The following is a 12,839-nucleotide window of genomic DNA, read 5'->3' on the forward strand; positions in this document are numbered from 1 at the left end:
TGCAATGTGTAATACTGAATTAATTACTTGGCTACATGAATAACAGCTCTGAAGTGTGTGTTTTTCTGAAGTTCATAGATGAATTCTTCACCCTCAAGAAGGAAATCTTGAGTTTACCAGAGGTGGCTCATTTCCCTATGATCTGTTTGAATTGTGAGGATTTAAAGCAAGGTTTGTCCAGTAACGCAAATACCTTTGCAAAAATGCTGATGAACAGGATAGTTGCAAATTACAGAGAGGAAAATGAAAAGTAAGTAGAATTTTCTGCTTGTCAATACTACCTGTGTTAAAAGCATAGTAGAAACATGTAGAAGAAATGCAAATATACCATACTCCTGTTCAGTGAAGACTCTTGGCTAACTAATGATCTAATGCAAGTTGCACCAGCTGATATACTTTTTCCTCTGTTTTAGACTCAAAAACTATTAGGGGAATGTAGTAATAGACTTAGATAATGCGGGAGCTAAAAGATCAAAGGGCTTCATTACAGTTCTGACTTTTTAAGTGTGAAATACAGTACTACTGCACAGTCAAAGCAAGGACTAGCTCAATTCTCTCATAACATGACAGATACCTCTAGGTTTTCTTAGATAATGACAGATAATAACACTGATCAATTCTAAAGGTTAATTTGCAGATATGGATTAAATCATGAGTGAGGTCATATTAAATTGTTTGGTTAAAATGAACAATTATAGTCAAGTTTTATCGTGATTCCACGTTACCAAAATGATAAAATATTTACTAGGAAAATGTTTGTGTGTATGCTGATGATACTGTACTTAGGTTCGTGTACTTACCAAAAGTAATCGAAGCATTTATTGCAAAAGAATACCCCCAAATCCAAACAAATAAATTATTGCAAGTTAATAAACAGTATTTTCCTAGACTGACTTGGTCATATTCCCTATTTAGTTTCATAAAGTAATGGAGTTTGTGCAGGGGTGATACTTAAAGAAATAATTTGAACTTTTAATTCCATTAAAACTGAGCTTGAAGTCAGTCAAATTAAAATCTTAAAATTTGGATATTTTATGTTAAATATATTTATAGGATATGCAGGGAATTTGAAGCAATTAAGGAATGTGCATTGAAAGCTCCTGAGACAACAGAAGAAATGGTGGAAACAATAGCTTACATAAAGAAGGTCAAAACCAAAGGTATTCAGGACCTGTTGTTAAGGATCAAGGTAAATGACTATCCTTTAGTTCTTAATCTTGTACCAGACATGCTGGCCTATACAAATACAAAATTCATTCTGGAGCGCAGACATGTTTATCTGATCATGCTTCATGCATGAATAAACTGTAGCCTCAGTGTTACTGCGGAGAGAATTAGAAAGTCCAGCTGATTCTTTGCGATATGCCTTTCATTCTTATTCCCTATTCCCATGTATTCTGCGTGTCAGTGAGGAAGTGCAGCATTTAATAAATCATAACAGATTGTAGAGGCCCTCACTTTATTGTTTGTACCTAGAGACTTACTTCAGGGCTGCTTAAAAAGCTGTTTGTGAAAATATAACATGTAAGTGTAAAGAGAGTTTTATGTGATCATGACTTTGAACACACAAGAAGCAATTTACTAATTGAGCAGGGTATAGATGATGTTGCATTAGGAGTAGTACTTTGCACTCAGAGAACAAAATTGAAAAATTGTGGAAGGCATGGATCAGACAAAAACATTACTGGCTAAGAAGTTCTTTGCTGTATGTGATGATGGTATGTATCAGAACTTCTGTTACGGTAATAGGTCTGTAAATATAACACATTTATTCTGCAGAGTTTGTATTTTAAATATTTTTCAATAACACGAGGATTTTTGCATGTAGATTTACAGGCCACAGGAGTCATATTTAGAGAAATAAGCTCATGAACGGGACAGGGATGTGAATAGCTTATAATATATATTTTTAATATTAATATTCAATTGACTGAAGTAGCTCCGAATCCTGAGAAGTCAGTGAAATGTAGACTTCTATTTTATCTTTGTAGATAATATTGTCCTACCCTATATTTTAAACAGACCTATAATAACTAAAGTTTTGTGAAATCTCTTCTGATAGGAGTGCTGTCGGCAGATGAATTACTTCTTAGATGTGTTTCTATTTGCTCCTGAAGACCTTGCACTGAATGCAGCTGTTGTATTATGGCCAAAGATGATTAGCCCTATTTTTGATGAGCATGATGAGGTAAGAGCATTTTCTTAGTTTATGGTATGTTTTGGCTTGTTAGACTTTTCACTTTACCGGAGCGATTTGTTTCCTCAGCAGGCTAAATGTATCTATGTATGAACCGTACTTATTTAGACATGCATAAATAACATATTTCCAGATTTTTATATCAATAGAGGGCTTTTTGTGGAGTAAATTAAAAATTATCACTGTAACTTAAAACCTTCAGCAAGTCTTATTATCTTAATTTGTTTGTGGTCAGTACTAGGTAATTCATAGGAAGGTGAAAATTCGCTACACTGCAGTGGACTAGTACTGAAAATGTGACTGCCAGGCCCTTAATAAGAGTTAGTGCTCTGGACGGGAAATCATTTAGTTAAAACCATATTTTGTTCTGGCAATAAAAGAACAGTGGGAATTGTGTTTTTTAGGTAGCAATCATGAATAGAAAATATCCAACATCTAATTTTCTCTGTGTGGCTGTAGATTACTTTCTTCACTTGTCTGTATTAATCTCGCTAGCATTCTTTCTCTCTGGCTGTGATACACCAAGTCAAGCCTTTTGGTGTTCACTTGCCTCTCTATAGGAATTTAGCATAGCTTTAATAATTTCTTCTAAAAATGTTTAAGAATTAAGAATTAACATTTTTAAAAATAAAAATATCAATATATTTTAAATATCACTGTTGAGGATTTCTCTTTCACTAAATCTGATTTAGCTACTAAGGAGTATGTCCAAGGGTAGTAGATATGCCTCTGTCTTAAAACATACCCAGTTTGGGAGACTGCTATGTCTGTAAACTATTTTGTTTGCAAGTTACCATTCTTTTAATCCTGAGAAATAAATAAGTGAAATTAATTTTCTGCTTATACACAGAGAGTCCATGATGCTTGTTCAAATTCTTTTTAGTGAAAATGGTAGTACAGAGTGTTTCTGACTTAATGAGAGTCCCTCAGGAGAATATCTCTCTGTAGCTGACTACCTAGCAACTTGCACTGTACTAGAGCTTAAGGACAAGAATAGTTTTACATCAGGTTTTTATGAGTCTGCATATTTGCCTTTTATACTCTCAGATATGAGTCCATTCTAATACAGTCAGAAAAGACTGGTTCCTTCCTTCTTTGGATGAGTTCTGTTTGTCTGCTTCACAATTTTTGTGTGGTAGTAGGTGTCCTTGTCTTAGGACATCTGCTTTGCCTCAGCTGATTTCTTGTTTGGTACCTTAAAAATAACCACTCTGTGTGTAGAACCTGTGATTTAGAGTGGTCTTACATTCTGGAATTTCTGCCTTTTATAGCAGTAGATACATGTGGGATAGCATTGACTTTCAACGGCTCTAGATGTCCTCTTTTGTCAATAAAACACTGAGTCCCGAAGATGAAAATATCTCCATTTTTTTCTAATTCTTTCCTATCTTTTGTCCGATTGCTGAAGGAGGCCTTTAAGGCAATCGCAACTGCTGTGACTGTTGAGATAAGGGTTCCGTGTTAACATATGGAGGTTGCACACACTTAAATGGGACACATAGACAGCAACTCCTGAGGAAATTTCGATTATTGTAAGGACAATAACTTAGCTGTATTGTTTATTTTCTGTCTGTTTGTACTAGATGTTTAATTTAGAATGTACTATGTATGTTAATCATTGAAAGGACTTACAACCACTTTTGCGTTGCTTTTTTACCATTAAAAAAAATTGTTTTGTAGCTGATTCAACAGTCTAAATGTAAAAGAGAGCAAGAACTAACACATAAATATGAGAAACTGATGGTGGAATTAGAGAAGCTGACACGTTGTGTGACAGAGTTCGAAGAATACTCGGAACTGGGTTGCATGCAACAGGTCTGATTAGCATATAGTATAAAATGGGTAGAAATTTTCTTTAAGTTTAATACATAGGGGTTGTAGAAGAAACTTAGAATTAAAAATAATAAATTATTTTAACAAATGTGAACTAAAATGTTTATTATCCTATTACCACAATGAACCAACTCATAAAATGACCTGTGTTGTCCCCCTACCCCCTTTGGTATTACATTGGCAATAACATTTGACTTAAAGGAAAGTTTACTATAAAGTTGTGCTTAAATTAGCTGAAAAGTAATCCAGCAAGGACTGAGATACTACAAATGTGTAAAGTGAATTATTTTTTTTTGCTCTGGTTCGTACAAAGCATGGAATTCTGTCCCCTATGACATTATTTGCAAATAACTTCAGTGGGATCAGAATTTCCTTCCCTGTTTTTGATACATTGAGGCACTGAAGGAAAAAATACCAGGTTAGAAAGTGTGGTTGGTAGCAATTTGATTTTTTTTAATAATTTTTTTTTTCCTATGAACCCAAGAACTTCATTTTTCTGCTATTGAAGAGGAGACCACTGGCTCTAGAACTGTGCAAATTTCTAGAAGTATTTTATAATCGCCAGAGCATGTCTTGCGCTTTAATTGGAGGATGTAACAGTTTTGCTTAGTGATTTTGGTTTGTAAAAACAGAGCACTTCAAAGCACAAAACAGAAATTCTGAGCTAATAAATGCCAGTTGCACTTACGTTAGGTACATAAAAACATGTATGCCTGCCTTCTGGAACAGTGAATTTTGTAGCTCAAACATTTTGAAAATGGTTTTATACTCTTAAATTCAGTAATGGTAAAACAACTTTATCTTTCTTAATGTTAATCTGGGTTCTTCACAGTTCATCGGCTCAAGGATAGGAAGATGAGTTTTTAACTCATGTTTTCTAAAATTTTAGTAAATATGAAGGCTTATTATATTTTGATATCTTATTTCGATAGCTGTTCAGAGCACAGCTTAGTTATCTCTCAAGACATATAATTATTTCATTTCAGTATGTGTCTGACTTGAGAGCGTTACAGAAGCGCATACAGGAGGCTGATGAAACAGTAGCTCTTATAAATAAAGAAGAGTCTCTGCTCGAATGGAAACTGAGTGACTTCCCACTCCTCAACAACTTAAAAGTTGATATTGAACCATATCAGAAGCTCTTTCATCTTATACTGAAATGGCAACGAACAGAAAAAAGGTAATTCAGCTCTTGAAGCGAAATGAGGGAGGGCAGGAAAAATGCTCATGCTGGTTTTGTTCATGTCGGATGTAGAATATACACTTGTTTTCTTATAAACATTTATTTGTTATTAGAAATCCATGTATAATAGTGAGATAATTTACATATCAGTCTTGTTAGTTTCGATTTAGCTAGAAAAAAAGTATTTTGTTTTTTTTCAATGTAATGCAAAGGAGTGTATCGCGTACTGGGTTCTAACTGTATTGGTCATGCTGGTGAAGCCTATGATAACACAAACTCTGTGAAAGAAATACATTAGGAAGAAAAAGTTTGGTTAATTATGGGCTATTTTGTATACCAGAAAAGGAAGAAGTTAAATTGGAAAGTTCAAAATCTATATGTAATGAAAACCATTTTTGACCTAATGGCTGTCCAAAATGCCAGGTAGATGTGCTGAAATGATTACATTGCTATCTGGTGACTAGGTCCTATCACAAAAACTGTAGTATGTCAGCGTCTAAATTAAGTGAAATTGTTTACCAGTTCTTTGGAAGTTATAACGTGATATGGCTAGAAAGTACGGATTTTTTTGAAAATGCAAAGGCCTAGTATCTTTTGATGCCATAAGTTGATCTTTATCCAGAGCTTAACTTAAATATCTCTTAATCCATGCAGTTACTTGATTTCAGTACGTGACTGACTGGAGAGAATTACACAATGCACAGAAGAGTGTGATCAAGCCTCATTTAGATGTGTATTGGAATTTTGCGTAGAATGACAATAATAGGAAACAAGAGCTTTAATTTAAGTAACTGTTAATCTACATCTTGTTTATGTTGCAAAACAAAGTGTGAATTATTTGTGGACTATTTGTTTGTAATTCTGTTTTCTAACTTTGTGGGTTTTCTCAGATGGATGGATGGTACCTTTCTGGAACTAAATGGGGAAAGCATGGAGGCTGAGGTTGATGAGTTTTTTAGAGAGATATACAGGGTGTCAAGACTCTTCCAACAAAAGCAGAAGAAAATTCAACAGGAGTGGAAGAAGACGTCACAACACAGAACTGCAAAAGAGAAGACAGAAGAAGAAACAAAGGCAAATCCAACTCTTACAATGTGTTCTTCAGTTCTGGAGCAGATTAAAGACTTTAAGGTAAGAAAAGGCCAGGGATATTAATATATATGATGCTGAGGGACAACTGCTAAATTCAGCAGTCAGCGTAGGTGGATGATGCAGTGTCAGAGACTCCTGTTATTACAGAGAGAGAGAAAGCTCTGAATAACCATTTTAAGATTGTACTGTCTCATTGGTTTTAATAAAATTGGATTTTGGATATCTGTAGTTTTAGGAGTGTGAATTCTTAAAGAGTGGACACATACAGAAGAAAAGTAATTTTTGGATGCAGAGAAACATTTAAAGATGTAGTTGGGAATTTTGAAATGGTGTACTGTAAGTTATGTTAATGGAAGCGAAATTTAGCATAACATAGCTGAAAAATTGTTCCTTATCTCTTTTCTGCTAAGACTGTGCTTGTTAGTTTTGTATTTCTTCTTCAGTGATTTAGTACAATTGTTTGGAAATGGAATGGATAACTAAACATCCATCTGCACTTTTCAGAAAAGATATTTTTGTCATCAGCTACTGGAGCAGAATTTTAAATGCACATCAAAGATGATTAAAAAACTAAGAAATAATGTACATCACAATTTTTACGTTATAATTGTTTTTCCTCAATTAGGAGAATATTCCCACTGTGACTATCTTTTGTAACCCTGGCATGAGAAGTCGTCAGTGGCAGCAGATGTCAAATATAGTAGGATATGATTTAACACCAGACTCTGGAACTACCCTGAGAAAAGTTTTAAAGCAGAATCTAGCCCCTTATTTGAAAGAGTTTGAAGCTATAAGTGTAGGTGCAAGCAAGGTAAGCGCAGAGATTTGATAGCGACAAATATGACATCAGGTCTCTTAGTGATGGCTTTTATGGCTTACTAGAATTTTTTGTCTTTGCTGTTACGCAACAGAAGAGATTTGGTGAGACTTCGTTAGTATTTTCCAAGTGTAATGCTTTCTGTGCACTAGAAAATGATATACTAAGAGAAACGATACCAAGAAGTTAATTTATGCTGTTAGAGTAAAATGGTTTATCCAACTAGATGAGCTTATATATTGAATTAGTGAGCTGGCAAAAAATACAGCAGTGACTAAAATGAACCTTTTTAAACTGTAGGAATTTTCCTTAGAGAAAGCAATGCGTGCCATGATGGAAACCTGGGATTCAATTTCCTTCAATACAAGTGTGTATCATGAGACTGGTGTTCATATTCTGTCTGCGGTGGATGAGATTCAAGCTGTTCTCGATGATCAGATTATGCAAACTCACATAATGAGAGGATCACCTTTCATTAAACCATTTGACAAAGAAATCAGGGTACGATCATTTTTATTTGCAGGATAACTATAATATAAGAGTATGCCAATTGTATTAGAACTTTATTGTTTTACTTGTTAATGAAATGCTTTCATTGGTTTTTCAGCAAGATTTTTTGAGTACATAGAAGTCCTACTTACATTATTTCTGTGTTGGAATTCCCTCTTCTGTTCAGATTCAAGAACCAAGAGAACTTGATTATTTTTTCGTGTATTTTGCAAAATCACTATTTCCATTAGTGTATTTAATGTTGCTGCTTAATAACTGGAAATTATGTTTTTATTATTGTTAATAACATTTAATCATTTAATCCTTGAGTTTTGGACTCAACTTTTGAACTATAGTGTTTTCGTGTGGGCAAGGAAATTACCTGAGAGCTGGGAGAAGGTTTTTTTTTAATAAGGCCTCAGAACAATGATGGGATTGCTTCACACCTGCTTTTATATTTTCAGGGCTACAGTAGTCTTTGTGGTGCTAACACCATGACTTGTTGACGGGAGAGAAGCTGGTGAAATAGCTTTGCATTTACTTTCACTAGTTTTTGGTTGTCTGTGTAGGAAATCTTCAGGTTCAAGCAGGCTCAGTGAACATAAGTAGTATTTACCCTTTACAGGCAGCCTCTCCAGGCTCTTCCAGAAGTATCTGCTATTGTTCACTTTAGGGACAGGATACTGGGCTGGCGGGATCTAGTATGGCCTTTCTGGTATTTTTGTGTCCCTGCTGTAATTCAGGTGCAAACCAAGAGCTCCTTGCTGTGGGGAGATGAAACAAAATTTGCCACTGGTAGCCTCCTGGATATTACTTAACCATGAAGTTGTTAAAATATCACTAAAGTGATAATTGCATTTTGGAAAATTCACTTCCAGGTCAGTTAAGCTTTCTGAACTCCGTTGGCCATCTGTATACGTCAAAGAACCTAAATAGGCGTAAATATTTTTTCTTTTATTTTGTTTACTGCTAGACATTTTAATTTTCTTCTTGGGAACTAGCGTACCACAGTGTCTACCTTTCCTGTATTTATTCTCTCTAACATGACTTGTTTGGAAATATTATGGTAACATTCTTTAAATATTTATTAAGGAATGGGAAAATCGCTTAATTCAGATTCAGGAGATTATTGATGAGTGGCTGAAAGTGCAAGCACAGTGGCTTTATTTGGAACCCATTTTTTCTTCTGAGGATATTATGCAACAGATGCCAGAAGAGGGGCATCACTTTCAGACTGTGGACAGACACTGGAGGGATATTATGAAGTATTGTGCCAAAGACCCAAAGGTAAGGAAAACATACAATACTAAAAGGAAACAGGAGCTTCTGTCTGGTTTGTTTTTTCTTGTCAATGCTTTTGTTTTCAGAGTATATACAATGAACTACTACATTGGTTGCCTAGGCTTTCTAGGAACAAAGCCATGTTGTACGTTATTTGAACAACTTTTACAGTTTGAAGGATCTTATTTATAACTTACAGTTTGCACGTGTTTGTTGTTACAGGTTCTTGTTGCAACGTCCTTGATAGGGTTATTGGAGAAGCTTCAGAAGTGTAATGAGCTTCTTGACAAAATCATGAAAGGACTTAATGCTTATCTTGAGAAAAAACGTCTCTTCTTTCCCCGGTATGATGAGTTTTGGCTATTTAAAAAACAAAGATTCTGAATGTTTATTTTGTTGTGAATAAGGTCAGCCTATAAAGCAGCTTGATAATACAGTTGGCTTTTTTCTTTTTTTTTTCTTTTTTCTATATTTTTTTTAGCTTCTTTTTCTTGTCTGATGATGAAATGTTGGAGATCCTGTCAGAGACTAAGGATCCTCTCAGAGTTCAGCCTCACTTGAAGAAGTGTTTTGAAGGCATTGCTAAGCTCCATTTCCTTCCCAGTTTGGATATTAAAGCAATGTATAGTTCTGAAGGGGAGTATGTAGAACTGATTTCAACCATTTCTACTTCTGAAGCTCGAGGTGCCGTGGAGAAGTGGTTAACTCAAGTAGAAGATATTATGCTGAAGAGTATACATGATGTTATTGCTAGATCAAGAACGGTATGGGGTTTGTAATAATTTACTAACTGTGGCACAAATAGACCTTTCTTTATTTTAAGGCTGTCTCTTGGCTTCCTAAAATTCTTCCTGAATACTTCCTGAGTTGATGAAGTTACGGGATCAGGAGCACGTTAACATGACTTTTATTTATAGACCGGTGAGATAAGTAAGAGTTTGGTTTGAATAAGAGTTATTTTCCTGTAATGCTGAATATAAATTATTTTAAAAGCTTGGCAGCAATACTGTATTTATAGGATATATCACTTGATGCAAATAAATGATTTGGATTTTTTTATTGCATTAGAAGTTAGAAATACAATACTTGTAATATGTTTGCTTGCTCCTAAAAGAAAAACATTAGCCAGAAAATGTTTCTTTGTATGAAGTTAGCAAGTTGTGGATATTTACATAATATGGAAAGATAAGTGCAAGAATCTTTAAAATTATTTGGTAACAAATAGCAAACCTAAGGGGAAAAGAACATTTAGAAGTTCATTTGGACTTTGAAAATAGGAAAATAGTATTTTTTAGCAAAGAATATTAATAAGATCACATTATATGCTTCTGTATTATGTTGTGATATATAAGCACTGACACTGTATTTGTATACTGCATTTAACTCTTTTAGGCGTATCTAGAGACTGAGAGAAAGAGATGGGTTCTGGAGTGGCCTGGACAAGTAGTATTGTGTGTGTCTCAAATGTTCTGGACAAGTGAGGTACATGAAGTTCTTCGCAGTGGGCCAAAGGTACTTAGTAATGCATAATCTTTTTTAAAATTTTTTGTTAATTTTTCATTTCAGCTAATGCATTTTGCTTGATCAAATATTTTTGTACAACCAAAATAAAATTTGAAAAAGGATCAGGATATGAGTTTCATACACATGTATTTATGTACAGTGATTTATACCTTTGATTCAGGTACTTCAATATTCTTGTTTAAAGAAAGCATGGATTAAAATGTAGCTTTGCAACCTAAATGGGTAACTGTGAACGAGAGAGAATTGATGCAAAAACATGACAATGTTAAAGAATGGCCTAATAAGCAATCTCCATTAAGGTATTTAGTCAACATGAGGAAGTCTGGAACACTTGAACCTGTCATATAATTGGTTTCATAATCTTTTTTCTTCTAGGGTTTAAAGGATTATTATGATATGCTTCAGCTTCAACTTAATGATATTGTAGAGCTGGTAAGAGGAAAACTGTCAAAGCAAACAAGGACTACACTGGGTGCCTTGGTTACTATTGATGTTCATGCTAGAGATGTCATCATGGAAATGATAGAAAGTGGTAATTACCTTTTAAAACATTTTTCTTGACAAATATCTTAAGACATAGTTAATTAAAAATAGTTAACCAGTCTGATTTTGCTGCCTAAAATACAACAGTATGAAGAAATGTATGTGAGTGTTTGGAGGTGAGCATCAACATTAATAATTTCAAAGCTGTTTTACATTTAAACCTAATGGAAAATCCAGTTATCTAAAACATAATTTACGATTGCTTTCAATTCTGTGTTTATCAGGCGTGCAGAGTGAAACAGACTTTCAGTGGCTTGCACAACTACGATATTATTGGGAATGTGAGAACGTTCATGTCTGCATCATTAATTGCAATGTAAAATATGCCTATGAATACCTTGGAAACTCATCACGCCTTGTCATTACTCCTCTTACAGACAGGTGTTATCGCACCTTGGTATGATCATACACCAGTGCTACTAAATTCTGTATTTACTGTAGTATAGTATTTCTTACACCGTTCGTTACAACCGTATTTTTAGGGCTTGCAGTTGCTGTCAGACTCTGTTAGTATCTGTTAACAGATATTTCTGTTAAAATGTTTCAAAGACTGTAATTTCTATAGAATATTGAACATGAAACTGGCTTACAACAACAAATCTGGACAGTACACCAAGGTGACATCAGTGGATTGTTATGTTGTGGATGTGTTTTTTAAAATACAAACAGGAAAAAATGCCCAATATTTTTATTGCTGTCTAGATTTCAAGAACACAAAATCCTTTTCTGATGTTCTGCGATTGCTAAATAAATTGGAGAAGGATCCACTTAGGATCATATTGTTCCACTTAGGATCATACTGTTCCTAGGACTGGAACAACAGTTTGGCAACTTTTTAGTATCTCTGCTCTTGATGTAGGTGTTTATTATTGTACTGGTCTATCCTCAACTAACCTGACAACTGAAACTTACCAAAGTCATCTCAGATATGGCTTTTCTGGCTGTTGTTCACTGCAGTTTATTTGGCTAGAGTATGGTTTCAAGTTTTCCTAGACATTCATCCTCCTCCTGTTGTAAGGTGGTAATTTTCACGCTGTGGAGACCTAATCACAAACTCCATAGGGTTTGATAATGAAAAGGTCTGAAAACACTGATGCATCTAAAGATATTTTTTTGCCCTCTTGGTACCTTCAGTTTTTATGGTGTGGTTGTAGCTGATGCTTGGTACCTATTTGTCAAAACATCAAGGTATATTGGTGTGAGAGGATGATGCAGCTGGTAGTCTGTTTGTTTTAGGCTCACAGACCTTGAATCTTGGAGCAAAGCAGTTGGAAGCCTGGCACTCTGCCAAATGGAAGTCTCGTCCTTTGCCCACCAAGGTCTTAATACAGTATTCCCAGTGCTTGTTAATGTAGATGTGGCCCTGTAACTGTGGATTGGAAGCCCAATACGTCTGAGTTTTTGTTCAGTCTGCAACTTTATTTTTTTCTGTCAGATTTTCCTCCTGCTTCAGTGGACTATAGGAGAGAATAGTGAATGGTCAATGGAATACACATGCAACAAAGGGCAGCAGTGTGGGAAAGAAAAAGAAATGAAGATAAAAGTGTATTAAAGGAGAAACAGGGATAGAAAAGAGTAGCAACCAAGTAATTGCATCAAATTGAATTTGAAAAATGTATCTGAGCCAGAACTGAAAGATTGGGTCCATTAAAGTTTGAGTAACTAGTCATGGTCATGATGATAATAAAACTAATCTCTGTTAAGGTCAAAATTCAATTCTCTTGTATATATTTCCAAGCTTGAGTAAATTTCAGATTATTTTTAAATTCGTATAACCATACTTTTTATGTTAGATACAAAGACTGTATGAAACTATGTAGTGCATTTTAATGTTTTCATTTGGAATAATTTCATGTGAATGAAGTACTAATAATTGCCAT

General features: G+C 34.6%; 1 protein-coding gene across 5 annotated transcripts in view; it reads left to right on the forward strand.

The window, feature by feature from the left end:
- Positions 1–12,839, forward strand: part of DNAH12 (dynein axonemal heavy chain 12) — a 73,199-nt gene that overhangs the window by 14,893 nt on the left and 45,467 nt on the right. For 4 of the 5 annotated variants that reach the window (XM_075433093.1, XM_075433092.1, XM_075433094.1 and 1 more), the window contains exons 13-26: positions 72–250; positions 1,054–1,189; positions 2,063–2,188; positions 3,878–4,012; positions 5,017–5,210; positions 6,104–6,344; positions 6,931–7,116; positions 7,423–7,623; positions 8,704–8,898; positions 9,115–9,236; positions 9,374–9,656; positions 10,285–10,404; positions 10,792–10,948; positions 11,184–11,356. In XM_075433093.1, the coding sequence (XP_075289208.1) occupies positions 72–250; positions 1,054–1,189; positions 2,063–2,188; positions 3,878–4,012; positions 5,017–5,210; positions 6,104–6,344; positions 6,931–7,116; positions 7,423–7,623; positions 8,704–8,898; positions 9,115–9,236; positions 9,374–9,656; positions 10,285–10,404; positions 10,792–10,948; positions 11,184–11,356 (2,448 nt within the window). The remainder of the gene's footprint in view (positions 1–71; positions 251–1,053; positions 1,190–2,062; positions 2,189–3,877; positions 4,013–5,016; positions 5,211–6,103; positions 6,345–6,930; positions 7,117–7,422; positions 7,624–8,703; positions 8,899–9,114; positions 9,237–9,373; positions 9,657–10,284; positions 10,405–10,791; positions 10,949–11,183; positions 11,357–12,839) is intronic. The other variant, XM_075433095.1, reaches the window with a different exon arrangement.

Source organism: Opisthocomus hoazin, chromosome 11 (assembly GCF_030867145.1).
Source record: "Opisthocomus hoazin isolate bOpiHoa1 chromosome 11, bOpiHoa1.hap1, whole genome shotgun sequence".
NCBI lineage: Eukaryota > Metazoa > Chordata > Aves > Opisthocomiformes > Opisthocomidae > Opisthocomus > Opisthocomus hoazin.